Genomic DNA, 16508 nt, shown 5'->3' with positions numbered 1-16508 from the left:
GGTGTTTGTTTCATTGACATTTCCCTGCTAGTTACTGTTTCATCTTTCTAAAACAGTTTATTAAAATATATATGATTTTGTTTCAAAGAAATAACTTAAAAAGAGGACATTTCATCAGTTGCCTGTTTCTTCTACTTGTAGATACTTACTTTGTCCAAATTCTTGTTTTAAGGTTAAGAGTTTAGAATGGAAGAACAAGGAAAACCAGGAAAAGGGATTTTCATTTTTATTCTCAAATTTTAAGAAATACTACTTACCTTCTATTTTCCCAAACATCTGTAAGGAGACCAGCTTGTATAATCCTATACTTGGTAAGTGTTAACACAGCTGATAAAATCATTACATTTTATCTAATAGCGATGTTATGATCTACTTAGTGAGAGATGCCTCTGCCCAAATTAAGGGGACAAGACCAAATGCTGGTTCAACATTTGACTTTATTTTGTAAAATTGACTGCATGGGGAAAGAAAAGACAGAGGGAGAGGGAGAGAGGGACAAGGAGGGAGAAAGTGTGGAAGCAGAAGCTGGTCACCACCCATGGATCCAGCCGTGTCTTGTTGGGCCTTCTTCGCCCCGGGCTTGGGATTGGGGAGCAGGTCCTGGTTTGTTCATCTGTTAGAAAGTTCTGTGCTGAAAGGGGTGCTGCCTCCACAAGGTCTGCTGCTTACAATCAAATCTTTTCAGTATTTATACATTTTAGAAACAAAGGAGTTATTGCTAATTGGCAGCAAGTGATACAGTTCTCTTATTAATTACTATTCCATCTTCTGTTGGTTAAATGCATCTTATGCTAATTAGTCTGCTTGTTCAGTCTTTCTCTTCTTTTGGGATGGTGGGTTTCTTAGGTTGGTGGTACTCCTGTGGAATTACCTTTTACCCAGCTGGAACTGATTTAATCAGAATTGCTGAGATTTTTTTAATAAATTCTTCCATATCTTCTGCCAAATGTTCTTGTGGCTCCTAAATTCTGCATTCTTTGTATCCACTATCAGTAATACATGGTTCTTCCTAAGCTTTGTTAAGCTCCCCCTAGGTTCCGACACCTGGACAGCAGTTCTGCCTTTATACAGTCCAGGTCCAGGTGTCTACAGAGGTGTATTTGGGGGAGTTTTGGTGGCCGTTGGTGGCCACAGATGCCACCTTCCCATAAGTTGGGATGATACTTCTTTGACTGATGATATGCATATAAGCAGGTGCTTCTTGTCACAGTCTGTCACAGAGGGAGTGTGAAAACCAGGATGTGCTAACTGGATCTAGCTTCTGTCAGGCCTGGAATTAGTACCTCCCTGTCACAAATTCCTCCCTTCTGTGGCCTTAGCAATGTTTGAGACAGGTGATTGTGCTTTCTAACTCTAACAAGGCAGTAAAGCAAAGCAGTTTTTGGCTTGAGTCACGTTGCCCATGAAGGGCATTCTCCAAATGTATTTGTTGTGAAAGAACATGTTAAGATTCCTGTTGATGATTTTCAGTTCTTTGTGGAAGCCTCTGACCCTTTCATTAGAATCAATCTTGCTCTGTTAATCTGAATGAGGTACATTAAATGTTCTTGTAAAACCTTTTTCTAATGTAACCATTGCTGATCTCGGGCTCTGAAGAGAAAGTACTCTTGCCAAAATAAAAGGTGTTAGTGTGCTATTCTTTGGGTGTCTTGTTTTTATCTGTACTGAATCAGTGTTTGGATTATACAGTGCTTGTTCACATTTTTGACAGGGCAAAGTTAGGTTTTTGTGCGGACTGCATTTTATCAAGAGCTTGCAGTAGGAAAAAAGAAGCTTGGGTTTAGCACAGTCTTCAAAGCTGATGGTGCTAGAATGTATCTTTCCATATAGAGAGTGGAACGTTCAGTGTTTTCTAAGCAAACCTGAGTTTACTCAGAGTTTTAGCCCATTTTAAACCAGAGTATTGTTTGCAAATCTTGATTTTGTTCTCTCAGGTTTGCATGCATCCATGCACATGTTGGTTGTAGGCCAACAGAGTTCAAACTCCTCTTTGCAAAGCAATACCTTGTACACAGGCTTTAAGTTACCATTTCCTCACTTGAGGCACACAGTCACATCACCATTCATCTTATCTGCTGATGCAGCATCTCAGAAGGACTCTCCAGAGTAGTGATCTCCAGGAACAATTCCATATTCTAAAATTAGGCTGTCAGGGAAGTTTGTTGAAAAGGTCTTAGCTTCTTCTGGTCCATGTACATTTATTTCGATTTGAGACATGATTGTGTCAAAGCCATGTTCTCTTGGGAAAGACAAACACTGGGCTTTCTCATCTACAGGAGAAGAACCAGTATAAACACAGCCATAAGTAACAGTAGAATGAGAGTTTTTGTGCTGAGGAAGTTGAGTGATAAAATAGCTACAAGAGGGACAGTAAGCTGTGCTGAGAAAGCAAACCTACTGTTGCTTGATGCTCCAGAACAAGAAATATGGAAATGCTATTTTTCTTTCTGTGAAGATCTTGATTGAGTCTTCCATAGACGTGTTACTGTAGTCCTCTGTTTTTCTATGAATGATAAACAAGAAACTTCCAAGGTCTTAGTAAAGAAGAGGACAATGAGAAACAAGAAGAGGTGTGCGCAGATCCCAAGAATTACTGTGAGTGCCTTAGACTGTGCACAGTAAGCAACTATAATGAGGAGTTTTGGAACAATACAGTGATGAAAACAACATAAGCATTGGTAAGTTGAATAATTTTTTCTCCTCAAAGGTGTTCTTCTCTGGCATGCATCTTCCCAACCTATTTGAAAATAATCCTGTGCTTGTTCTTAATTTACAGCGTTGAGGCAGAAGGCAGGGCACACTTGGGCACTGAGCCTGCTACTAAGAACAGTTCTCATGCTACTGGTGTAATGTTTAATTTAGGAGAAGTCATGAGGTACAAATGAGAACAGTAGTTTCAGTATGCCAGCATTGATACAGGGCTTTACTGGAGACAGTATGCTGGACTGAGATTTCTTTCCTGATAAGTATGTTGCCTACAGCAACAAGCACCAAGCATTCCCATTACAAGAAGGCTAATTATTGTGGCTCCTGCAAATTCTTAAGTATTAGAGACTTAGAAGAGGAATACAGCATTAGAAAAGCCTATGAGATTGTTTTTTGAGGAGGGTTGGGTTTTTATTAAGTTTGGTTTGGTTTTGTTTAGAGGTTGTTTTTTTTTTTCTGCTTTTTTATGTTTGGTTTGGGTTTTGTTTTTTTTTTCTTTTTTTTGCCTTGGTGTTTATTTTGTTTGTAAAGTCTTTGTTAAATATCTGTTGAGATTGAATTAGAAGTTGTTCAGTAAGAGCTACAGATATGACAGTAATATTCCAGGGGCATTGCTTCTTTTGTCATAGTTATGTGCCTTTCTGTGCCATTTCCAAGCCATTTAGATAGGCTCCTTCATTTACAGGGAGACACTAATGTGGCCTGTCCTACAGCAATCTTTAGCTCTTCATTCCTTATGAACCCTTTATTGTCTTAAAAATTAGGCATGGTCAAAGCTTACAGGTGTGCAGTGTGTTTTTGCTAGCCTGTTCACTTTCTACCCTGTGTATGTCTTCCACCACCTTCAGCTTCTTTTTCTTTTTGTCATCAGCTCACATCAGGTTCCCAGAGGGGGAAGGGTAGGGGGTGGGGAAAGCCCAAAACACAATAGGAAGAAAACATGGAATGTTGGGGGAAGGGAATATTTACTCTTGTGCTGTTTGAGTCCATCTAACAAGCTCTCTTTTGCTTTGGTTTTATGTCTGTGTTCTCATCTGAAGCCTTGATACCTTCTTCCAAGATGGAGAGAATTTGAAAATACACGAAGAGCTGGAAGGAGGATACATTTGAGAAGCAACTGGAAGGAGGATGCATTTGAAAAGCAGCTGCAGCACATAATGCTGTTGAAACATGTTAAAGAAAGAGGATGTTCTGAGAGGCTGTCATCAAACAAGGAGGAGACAGAGTGCTGCAAAAACATGTTTACTGCATGTTTAGTCCTTCTGAAAATACTGCCAGTACTGCAGCCTTTGTGCTCTGCTGAATGCTAGTAGATACCAGAGAGAACTTCCTTTAAATGCTGTGCTACCAGGCATTTACTTCATTTTTCACAGATTGTACTGTTACACATGCTTGTTTAAGACACCTTAATTTTTAATTTTCTTACTTACCTGCTGCTTTCCACAGAATGAAAACAATGTACTGGAGTTTTATTATTTGCAGTAAATAAACCATTTGTAAACTTGTCAAAGAGTATTCTTTGTGTTTGTTATGTACTTAGGTACATGGTACACAGGAATCATGGGTTTTTTCCTTTAAAAATAATGCTTTCACTGAAAAGTGTGGATATAGTTTTGAACTTCTTACAGGAAACATTCCTCAGTTTAGCAGCATCATGATGGGTCTATCACTGCTTATGTATGTGGCTTTTGAAATGCCACTGAGATAGACCAGTGTGGATATCCTCAGTGCAGCTGCTGGATCTTGTGTATTTGTAATAGTAACAGGGAAATCTTTACAGCAGTCTGGCAGATATGCTGGTTGCACTTTAGATGCCTTAAAAAGGCAGTCATAATATAATTGCTTAGACAACAGTTGATTATTTCTTCACTGCTGTCTGGATTTGTCCCTCTTGGATTCTAATATCATAAACTGGCAAAGTTACACGGGATCCTTTAAAAAAACTCTTAACTTTGCTTTCGGAAGATACAGTCAGGCAATACTTTTGTTCAGTGTGACTTTTTAAAATCTTCTTTGACTCTCATCATTAGTATCCTTTAAGTGCTTTCTGGTTGGCCTGTAAAACCATGGGAAACTGCTCCCCTTGTTTATGTACTGCAGGCTACAGAAGAGTTAAGGCAGTGCTGACACAACCATCTCTGTTCAATCTGTATATGGATAGGACCGTCATTTTTCCATGCTTCCATCTTTTTGCTAGTTGTTTTTTTTTTTGTTTGGATTTTTGTTTGTTTTGGTTTGAGTTTCTTGGGTTTTTTTTTACTGTCACTAGATATAGATCATGGTACTGAAACACTAGCATCAGGGTGTCCTGACAGCACGTATTATAATCGGTCCTCACACAAATGTTTGTCTTTTTATATTGGAGTATATCTCATATCTACCCCTGTAGGACTAGGACTACGGTGGGTTGGCATACCACTTTCAGAGAAATGTCATTTGCACATGAAAGTGTCATTGCTGCTTCAGGTTGATGATGGTAATGCAGAACTATTCTGCACCATGTCCTGGGCTGTAAAACCCAGAAATGCCATTTTGCAGTGTTAAGTCAGAGAGAAATGCACAATTAATAAATGCTATCCATGTGTCCTCCCATGTTTGTAGTGTTTTTACCAATATGTCCATTCCATCCACATTGAGTTAAGTGCTGTCATGGTTTTTTCTGAAGCAGATTCAGGAGTACTGATGACTCTAGCGCAGTAGAGAACCAGAAAGGCTGAACAGTTCTGAACCATTATGGGATGGTGAAAATGGAGTTGTCAGCTCTAGTCCCCAAACAATCACAGTTCCTGCCAGCTGATGTCCCCCTAAGCATCCTTCATTACATTCCTACAAGCCAGTATAGAAGTTATTGCCTCAGAGTCATCTTGCAACTAAGTCATAGGAAAACGTGCGTGCCTGTGGTCTGGCAGTGAAGTCCAGCAAAATTAGCCTGTGCAAATGGGGCCCTAGGTGAAGCTGTAAAGCTCATATAGCTTTGCAGCAGGATTTCTCTGTTGTATTCATCTTTATCCTTTTACAGGACCAGAAGATGCTGTGTTTATTGCATTTACATTTTGGAATTATATATCTCCCACTGTAGTCATGATGAGATTTGTCAATATATTAGTTTTATATGAAAGTAGTTTTCTTGTATAGGTCATAGTCTAGTTGACAGTTATTTTGCTACTTGGAACTTCATAGTTTTCAGTGAAAATTTGAAGTAGTGAGTTTGCTGAAGTTTATCTTTAAATATTGAGTATAATGTAGTTTGAAAGAACTTGAAGATAATGAAATGTGTTTACTTACATAGAAAAAAATGTAAGCAGAAATGTAAGGCTATAGAAATCACTTTCAGATAAAAAAATTAAAGGTTCCACATAGCAGAAATAAGTTTCTGGCTTTTGGACCAGCAGTCTTGTCTCCCTTCAGAAAATTCAAGTGTTTTAATGTCTTATATTTTGATGTCTTACGTGTTCTTGACATTTTCTCTGTTGCATACATTCCAGTGCATCTTGGAATGAGTGGTGCAACAGTGAATGCAACAAAACTGCACCTCTGAAAGTTCATGTGTATTGGTTATGGTTCTAGGATTTCTTTCTTATGCAGATCTTGCTCTCTGCCTATATTTTAAAGATGTTGTATTTTCATACAGATATACCACAAATGAGACCAAAGCCACACTACGTGATAGTTAAGAAAGATGCTGAAACCAATGAGGCAATCTATTGCACAAAGGAACCTTTCATTAAGGCTCGTGTTATTGTCATTCGATGGTTGGTGTCTTTCTGGCTTGAGCCAAAACCTCATACAGGACCTCATATTCCTGGGATGGAAGGTGAAAATGTGCCAAAGAATATTCAGGTAAAACCAAATACACAAAAATATATTTGTTTTCATGTTTTTGGTTTAATTGTTATGTCAGCAGTATGCTCTCCTCCAATAATTACGACTAATGAAAAGTTTTTAAAAAAAGTAATTTCTAAACAAATTGTATGTTTATTAATTCCATTTGAAAGTACCTGCAATGCTGCTTTCTTTTTTCAAATTTTGTGATTTGTTTTTAATCAGCTGGACATTAGAAGCCTTAAAATGCAGTAAATCCTTTTTTTTTTGTTTGTATTTTCTTTAATTATTTGTGCTGTTTAAATTATACTTAAATTGTATTGACTTATTGCTGTACTAAAAAAGAACTATGGACTATTTAAAATTTTTTTTTCAGAGAGCAGCTGCTAGCATGGCTTCAAGGGAGGACAGCAAAAATGACAGTACTGATAAGCAGGATAGAAATGCAGAACCAGAACAATCTCATTCTAATACAAGTACTCTAACCGAGAGAGAGCCAAGTTCTTCCAGCCTCTGCAGTATTGATGAAGAGCATTTAACTGATATTGAAATTGTCCGGAAAGTCTTCTCTTCTAAAAGGAACAATGTTAATTTTCTAACTGAGATTTTTCGACAGGTAAAAAACTCTCTTTGGAATGCAAGAATCTTGATTATTATATTGTATATTTTTATTATGTCATGGTTTTCTTTGAAGATCACTTGTTAAGCAGAACATTATACTAAGTTACAGGTGTTTTTCGTCATCCTGCCTTCAAAAATCAAGAAGCTAACATTCTGAAATACTTTCTCTGTAGAATACCCCTAGTTCCTAATTTTTCTAATTTAATATCTTTAACAACCAGTTTAGCAACATTTAACTTGGACTTCACAGTTCCCCATAGACAAGAATGTTTAATCTTTTCGTATATCAACACGGTAGGTATTAAAACTCACAGCCAACCACATTAACATAAGCCTCCTGTAGGAGTCTGCAGCTGTTACAGAGCTGTTTTAGGAGCATCTGAATGTCTTTTCCTTGATAGTGTTCATCAGAAGAGTAGGACAGATGGCTATAAAAGGTAGCAGCTTCTGTTTCTGACTTCACTGCAACCAGAAATGTTAGCTGAGCATACTCAGAATAGTATTTCTCTACTGGAAGCTATTAAAACAAATTTAAACTGAGAACATATGCTAGAATATGGAGTCTTTATTAATAGTTATTTAAGAGCTCTGTCTGGGAGAATAGAATAAGATAAACTTTCTTTATGGCCCATGCTATAGATCAAAAGACAAACAGATTTCTGAATAATAGTAAAGAAAGATATACTAAGTTTCAAGTTAAATGCACAACACTAATTGCTTTAAACAGCAGAAAGCTGAACATTTTAAAACTTGTTTATCTGGATGAAGTAAATATTTTTGAATGAGGCATGTAAATGTCAGAAGCTTGTCCACATCCCTTGTAGTCAAGAGCTTGGACACATTACTGAAGGACATAGCAGAGTTTTCCAAATTCAGCTGGCACTCAAGGGTTTACAGAGTCTGAGACATTGAATGTAGAATATAAATTATCAATGGTCTACTTTTCGTTGTCCCCACAGTGAAAAGAAGCAAAGACAATTTTCTTCATTCTTTTCAAAAGTCAGTGTGTGAGTTTATGTAGATTATTTGGATTTCATGTTCAATTGTGAAATCTTATTTACATCATTATTTAGCCAGGAGTTTTCAGTGTAAATTAATTTCTAATGCATGAGATGTTTGTAATGTTTCTAAAACATGAGGACTAAGTTATTCCTGTCAAGAGGAGGTTTCAGTGGTACTGAGTGGTGGAAAGATTGTCTGTAGAGGACAAGTTTTATGCATTTTGGACTTGAGGGTACAAAAAAAGTGTACGGACTTGCAGGAGAATGTTAGACTTGATGAGGAAGTATATGACTGAACTTGTCAGTTTAATCCTGTAACACACAGCTGAATTCTTTTTAGTGTGATAATGGAGTGAAATCTCTGTTTCCAGAGTGAACATACTACCTGTGTTAAGTGGGCCCTCCTTAAAGACATGGGCAACTGGTTTTCATCAGTCACAGCTCAGACCCTGTAAAACTGGGTGTTAGTGTAGTTTATCTTTCTTCTGAATTTATAATGAGGGCATCATGGTCTTTGGTAAGTGTATTTGTAGTTAGTTAAAATCTGACTAATGTTAAAAGTTTCTGGTCTATGACTAGTTGTTATCAGCACAGCCAGTACAGAAAACCTTCTGAAGAGGGCACTGATCAGCCATCACACCAACTCAAATGCATGATTTTTAGAAACCATAATAATGAAATCTTTTCAGGGAGTAATTCACTTTAAGGATACTGTTTTGTAAAATCTTAATTAGCTAAAAATAAGATAGATGACTACCAGTGTTGTGTGTCACTTGATTTTTTCTCAGTCATTTAGAGCTGGTTTGACTCCACTTTTCCAAATCCTCTGAATGGAAGGATGTTGTAAAAGAAACTTCTGCTCATGTGTTTTACGTATTTTGATGCGGGTTTGGTTCAGCAGGCTAGGTGCTAACTAGATACACCCATATGGATTTTTATCTCTTCAAAGTATTTCTTGATAAGCTTTCTTGTTTAAATCTGGGGTTTTTTCATGTTTTCAGTTTACATATTAAGAAAGTGAGCAAACATTTAGGTTTGGCAATAGTTTGAATACGGGGATCCAACAGTGGCTCTTTCCACCTTTGTCTCTTAGAACTTGCACATTATAGAGCCCAACTTATTTCACATATTGTAACAGTGTTTTTTTTCTTTCTTTTTCTACTTGCAGGCATTTCTGTTGCCAATATGTGAAGCAGCTGCCATGAGGAAGGTAGTGAAGGTGTATCAAGAATGGATTCAACAAGAAGACAAACCTTTATTTATGAAAGAACCTGAAGAAATAATGCAGTGCACAGCTGTAGATTGTGATGAAAATGTTGACCATAATTCTTCAGAGAAAGGAAAAGAAAGAGAAGAGGTAAAATGTTATTGGTTAATATTTGTGCATTAATCTGCCAGTAGACAGAGACATGGCTTCCTTGATAGTTTATTTGTGGTTTTCTTTGGTGTCAGAGCATTTCTTGGGGAAAATCAATGGTAAAACAATGTATTGGATGAGCTACCAATTTTATTCATTATCTGTAGCTTTTTAATGTGCTTAGTTCAATTTAAAATTTCATATTATTTTGTGAACTGTTTTCAAGATGTGGATTATACAGTATGCCAACTATCAGCTGTGTAAAAATTATATACAAATAAAAGGATGACAAAAATAGTAGTTACTTCATTCAGTTACTTTAAGATAATTGCTCCAAGACTCATGAAATCTTGTTGTGTCTCAGGTGCATTTGTCTGCTGTTGTTTATTATTTAGTACCTATTATATAATTTTTCCTTTAATATAAAGCTAAAATACTTGTCTAAAACTCTGTGGAATTTTAAGAAAAAATATTTTTCAGGAAAAAGGGATGAACTCCAGTCATGGAGTTAGAAATTCAAACTGGGCAAGAAATGGCTGTTATGAAGACGCTTTGCATAAAACATCTGAAATTGATTCTGAAGAACAAAATGTACGAGCTGGAGTGCAGTCAGTATTGCAGGTATGAAACAAACTTGGTATTTAATTTTATCTAAATTATCTGTCTGAAATTACCTAAAATTCTTGTTATCAGCACATAAAGAGTGGAATGTAGTGCAATACTTCTGCCAGAGGATCCTATGCATCTCTAAAACATCTCTAAATTTTAAAAATATTTTATATGCAACAAGTATGATGATAAAGGTTAGACAAATGACGCTGGTTCACTATATCTTTATTGACCTGAAGTAGGACAATGTATAGACCAGTGCTGGGTAACACAATAAAAAGAAAAATTAATTTTACATTGGATCATGCATTGTCCTCTGCATTATATTAGAGAAAAAATAATCCTCGTGCTACTGCAACATCTTCAAATAAATATAATTAAGCTGTTATGAGAATATTTAGAGGCTTTTTACTTTTACACTATTGGTCACAAAAGCCTAAACATCCAGTTCTGTAGTTTTTCTAATCCTATTAATAAGGTGTACTGGGATATTTTTTCATCTTTTTCTGAATTTACAGCACGTTTGAAAAGTTTGCTGAGGCGCCATAACTCTCTGGTGATATCACTAAGGAAAGCAAGAGTTGAAGTTGTACCCTAACAGAAGTTTTCTAATAGCTTCTAGGGAGTTTGACAGGGTAGGAATCATGTTAATTTCAAATGTTTAGCAAAATGCTTCACTGAAGGTGAAGTTGTGGAAAATTGGGAGGGTATAATTTGAGGGTCTTTGAAATGCTTCTTATGGTTATAAAGTGTGTGCATTTTATGTGTATGTGTGTGCGTATTACTGGTATGGTGGGTATATTACTCTACCCTCCATAATATTCTTATATCCAGCAGAAAGTTGATTCTGAACAAAATAAAGTAATGTGCATTTGCCACTTTACTGTATTCACTTCTACTGTGTGTGACCATGCTAAGTAAAACTCATTTTTACTACAGCTTGAATAATTTTAGGGATAGTTTTCTTTTGTACTGTACACTGTTATACATATAAATAAACTCTGCAACTGAAATCACTCTTAAATTCAAATACATTAAAATAATTTAAGCTTCATAATCTTTGTTTTCAACAACATTTTAGAAGATGAAGTGTTACTGAGAAAAGAAATACGAAGTATCTATATCTGTTTGCAGTATACTACTAAGGCTTACACATCTGACAATGTCTTGAAGATTATCCATGTTGAAGTTTTTTAGACAAAGGTTCATTTGACTGCCAAACATCTTTTTTTTTCAGCCTGAAACAGAGTCAAGACATCATTCCAACCCAGTACCATGTCTCATTTTGAGAGATTTCCTGCCTTGGAACCACGTTTGATTTTCCCTGTGAATCAATGATCCAAGACTTCTGTCTTGAGTTTTTTTTCCCATTTAATGCTTGCATAGACTTATTTCTAGGCATTTAGAGTAGGTTAGGTTAATTAGTTGAGGCTAGTGAATGTAAAAGTGCATACTAATAGTTTTTAATTATTAAAAATCCAAAGCTTTCGGTAGAAGGAAGTTATGACTTAAGGACCAATGACTTCCTGTACATGTTAAAAAAAAATTAAAAATCGAAGTCTGAGATTCAGGTGCTTTCTAAACTTACATGAAAAAATAGTAACACTTCAGTAACTGCTTCTGTAGCTCCTACAGTGTCCCTGCCTACTTTTCTTCATAATTTTCATTCTGAAGGCCCTAATTTACTGCCCACTGAAGTCAATCACTTTCAGGAAAGTGTCCAGTTTCCTACTTTGGGTAAGCCTTACTGATCCCAGTGGGATGAATGCTTTAGTTTCCCAGAACATAATGCAGGCTGTGTCACGCTGAAGCACACACAGTGTACCAGGACTATTTCAAGCAGTTTACCATATATTGTACTAGTCAGTTCCTGGCTTAGAGGTGGAACTTTTGTGCAGTGGACTTCTTACTGGGACATTTTTTTCCATCATATTAAACTAATCATATGAGTAGTTTGTTGAATCATCTATGAGAACAAAAATAAACAAATAAATTTTGTAGAAAAAATGGGGAAAAGATCAGTCTCGTTGTTGCTTAATCATTACTTCAAACTGACATATTTAAACATGCACTTCTGTGTGCATATGCAACCTTTTCTTATAAAGATTTTCTGTTATAGATTTTTTTTTCTTCCTGGTTCTACCAACTGAATTGCTGGAAACATCAAAGTGTTTCAGGGTCACAACATCTTCTCTTTTCTGTTTACAGGTTTTTATAATAAATTCTTCAAATATATTTTTTCTTGAACCTGCAAATGAATTTAAAGTTCTGCTGGATGAACACACTGATATGTGCAAACGCGTTCTCAATATCTACCGCCACATGGTTGTCCAAGTGACTATGGACAAGAAGACATGGTAAAATGCTAATGCTTTTATCTTAGATTATTAGTTCACAACACAAACGTGAAAATTTACTTGGTAGTAAACACGGTAGAGTGGTATTGGTTATATGAACCAGTTCCTCTAAATCAGTAAATACACAAACTTGAACACCACGGACAACTTAGCGCAGGGGAAGTTATCTGCTTTCTTAAAGCTTCTAGTAAGCTCCTAGTTAATTTGTGGCAGCTTAGACCTCAGTGCAAAAAGACTAATCTGGGATATACAGACTGTTATTAAGGAGCTACTGATGATTTTTTGCAGGGCATTTTGCCCATGTATCAAAACATTAAAATATTGAAACATGAAGCTTCACAGCCTTAATTAAAAATATACACAAAAGCCCCAGACAAGCATGGATAATTATTACAATCAGGTGTGTGTTGTTCTTGACCTGTAATTGTATACAGGAGTCTGTGCACTGTGTAACTGTGTCACGCCTTTCCAGTTCCTACAGTGCCTAGCAGGTATAAGAGACCCTGCTTTAAAGGAATTTCTGTTATTTCCCACTCCTTTAAATAGTAGTCTGTCATCAGGTGCTAGCATTCTCCATTGCAGGGAAGAAGTAGCAAGGGGATTTCAAATGTCTGATTTATTCAGTTTTATCTTGACTTTATCTTCAATCTGTCCTGAACTCTGGGTAAGTAAAGCTGGCACTATGTGTCATGTAAAGCTTGTCTCCTCTTCTGAGGGGCCAATTTAGCTGGCCACTGGGAAATTTGGGAGTGATAATAGTAAACAGATTCTACTAGATTGGTATTTTCTTTCCCAGTTTTGCATCAGTGTAAAGAAGTGACTGTAGATCACAATGGCAAAGATTGTGCCACACAAAATAATTGGTGAAGTATGTTAATGATAATATAAAATTACAAAACCTGTAATTAATGGAAAAAGAAAAAGCTCAGATTGAAAAGACAGTGAAAACTTTCCCTCCAATTTCAGGCTATTGAAGGTGATAGCAGTTGAATTACTTGGAAGAAAACATTACAGGGCAACAGGGATTCCTCACTTTTAAGTGTAAAAAAAAGATTGGAATAATTTCTTTTGCAATAACCCAGTTAGGCTCTTTGTAATCGTTACAACATTTTTGGAATGTGTTTGAGCAAATAAGGCTTGATTATTACTTTTAAAAATACCTTGGTATATACAGAGGTATGACAAAATGGTAACTCTTAAGTTTAATACTGTTTTGCAGGGAGCAGATGCTACTTGTGCTGCTCAGGGTAACTGAATCTGTGCTGAAAATACCACCCCAAACTTTCTTGCAGTATCAAGGAAGAAAAAACTCCACTTTAGCTGGAAGACTTGCAGGACCTCTTTTCCAGGCAAGTAAACATAAATTCACTTGAATTAATTCAGCCTAATTTTCATTAATAGATTGGATAGGGCAACCACTGTTGGCTAGTTTGTCATCTTGTATCACTGGTATGTTACCCAGATAATGTGAATGGTGTGGGTCAAAGACTTGGTTACATTTGTAACTTTCTGTAACATTATATTTTAATGACACTTGGAGTATTTATGAAATACAAGAGTATTTCAGGTACTGTAAAATTCAAGAATTGTTGAGTTGGAATAACTGGTGAAGATAACTGTCAGTGTGTGCAGTTTTAGCCTGCTGCCATAACAAAATTAGCTCAAGTCAGCAGGAAATCTTCTGTGTTACCCATGCCTAACTGATGGATTTTTTTATTTCCTAGAGAATTCTGTAATTACTTACAGAAAGCTGTAGCAAATCTTTTCAAAGTTGGTAGTTGCAAAGTGCTGTTGTGGTATGTTCTCAGTGACTAGGATCTGTAGAGTCTCCAGTTACTTTAGCAGAACAAAAAAGAATACACAATAATGGGTCAAAGCAGTTGTTCCTATATCTAAGTCAGAACCCTGTGTTAACACTTGATAATTCATTAAAAATCTGTATGTATCTGTCAGGACTGCACAGAAATTTCTGTGGCAGTTTGAAGTTTTCTTTGAAATAGTAACATTTGAATGTTGTCAGCTTATGCTCACAATCCAACTTTTCTCTGTTCTTTTAGACTCTTATAGTAGCTTGGATCAAAGCAAATCTAAATGTGTACATTTCTCGAGAACTTTGGGATGACTTGCTGTCTGTAATGTCATCACTGACATACTGGGAAGAGCTGGCCACTGAGTGGTCACTGACAATGGAGACACTTACTAAAGTATTAGCTAGAAACTTGTATAGCCTGGACCTCAGTGACCTGCCACTGGATAAATTAAGTGAGCAGAAGCAGAAAAAACACAAAGGCAAAGGTAAGACAAAACTGTATGTACATCATTTGAATTTGAGCTGATGTTGGGCAGAGGATAATTTTGGCCTCACTTTTTTTATATACCTAATTAGGCATCTCTATCACTTGAAATAACCCTGTTTCTTTAAGGTATTTCTGCTTTTTTAGAACTGCCACAGCATGTTATTTCTGCAAATAGGCACATATGGAATGTAGTTCTTAAAAGTGTGTTGAATTTAAACTAAAATGTTACACCATAGTGGGTTATGCCTTTCTCTTTTTGTCAAAGAAACTAAATAGTTGAGTCCCAGTCATAACTTCTTGAAAATAACAAACACTACTCAGCAGGTGAAAACTACACCATTGCAAGAAAAATTGGAATATTGGTCCTAAAATGTTAAAAGATGAAATGTAAGGTGAACATAGCTTTGTTTGGTACTAACTGATTCACTAGCCCTTCGTGAAGACAGGCTTGGTTACAATGAGAGCTTGTGAGCTACATAAGAGAAAGTATAGTTTAAGAATCCATGAGTGGTGCCTGTTTTTAAACTGATTCCTAAAAAATGCATTAAATACTCTGTAAGAGATAATATGGGGAGAGGAGGTGGCTGCTTACAAAGGCACAGTTCTGGAATTGGTAAGGGACAGGATGTTTGTCTTCCTGGATAGAGGTCTGGATTGAAAGTTTCAAAACCTGGATTGTTTTCTCAGTTTGAAGACAGACCTTCTGCTTCATTTCCATTTTTGTAAAACAATGGGTAATGAAAATGTTCTCCTTTTAAAAGTGCATTGTGATCTAATAGTGAGAGGCAGGATTATATTTAGGGTGTGTAACAAAGATGTAAAAACATGTTATTTTTAGGCTACTTTTTATCTCTTCAGTCAAACCTGAGGGAAAGTGTTTCCTAGTACTATCTTAAGGTTTGTCAGTGAGAAGCAACCTATGTGGATTCCCTCTCTTAAAGAGGATGTTACTATAGCCTTCTTTTTGCTTAAAATATTTCACATACTTCTGTGCCTCATCTTAAGCAGAGTCATTATGCAGCATTTTGTTTTGGTTTCTGCTCTGTGATAACTGGGCAGAAATACATCTCTCTGTAGTTGCCCTTGAGACGTCATTCCAGACCATGCATTTTTTGTTTTCCTATACTGCACAGCTTTCTTCTTTTTCTGACTTAAAAAAAAACTAGGTTAAACAAAACAAACACCAAGAAAACAAACAAGCAAAAACGCCAAAACAGAGCCAACCTCTCCCAAAACAACAACAACAACAACAAAAAACAAACAGCAAAAAAAAGCAGTCTGGTATAGGATAAGAATGTGTACAGTTGTTTGAATATATACTTTTAAAAGCATTTTGAATCATATTAGCAACATGGGGAAAGTTTATGTTAACCTTCAGTGACAAAGTTTCAGAGAAAGCCTCCATTGCTAAATGTGAGTTGCAGAGTCAAGTCCAGCTTTATAATTAATAGATATCATACAAATTCTGCCAAATTTCTTTGCCCCTGCATTTGTTTGCTAATAATAATGAAAATGTTGGACTAATGAACATGTTTTTCCAAAGAGATGCCCTTTTAATGATTGTAATTGTGTCAGTTTGGATTATTAATGAGCTCAATCTGGATAAGGAAATACATTACATATATTTTTTGCTTCACTTTTTTTTTTCCATCTAGCTATTTTTGATAGCTCCTCATATGAGCTGTATTTACTTCAATATAAATGTCAAATCTGAATTTGTTTCATCTTAATCTTACTA

At 36.2% G+C, this 16508-nt stretch overlaps 1 protein-coding gene across 4 annotated transcripts in view; it reads left to right on the top strand.

The window, feature by feature from the left end:
- RALGAPA1 (Ral GTPase activating protein catalytic subunit alpha 1) overlaps positions 1-16508 on the top strand; it is a 129339-nt gene that overhangs the window by 18047 nt on the left and 94784 nt on the right. For all 4 annotated transcript variants that reach the window (XM_059475283.1, XM_059475282.1, XM_059475281.1 and 1 more), the window contains exons 8-15: positions 173-311; positions 6338-6546; positions 6905-7144; positions 9319-9507; positions 9988-10128; positions 12325-12473; positions 13693-13822; positions 14531-14768. In XM_059475283.1, coding sequence (XP_059331266.1) covers positions 173-311; positions 6338-6546; positions 6905-7144; positions 9319-9507; positions 9988-10128; positions 12325-12473; positions 13693-13822; positions 14531-14768 — 1435 coding nt within the window. The remainder of the gene's footprint in view (positions 1-172; positions 312-6337; positions 6547-6904; positions 7145-9318; positions 9508-9987; positions 10129-12324; positions 12474-13692; positions 13823-14530; positions 14769-16508) is intronic.

The sequence above is a fragment of the Ammospiza nelsoni genome, chromosome 6 (assembly GCF_027579445.1).
Source record: "Ammospiza nelsoni isolate bAmmNel1 chromosome 6, bAmmNel1.pri, whole genome shotgun sequence".
NCBI lineage: Eukaryota > Metazoa > Chordata > Aves > Passeriformes > Passerellidae > Ammospiza > Ammospiza nelsoni.
The sequence above is the reverse complement of the archived record's forward strand: the minus strand, read 5'-3'. Positions and strand labels throughout refer to the sequence as shown.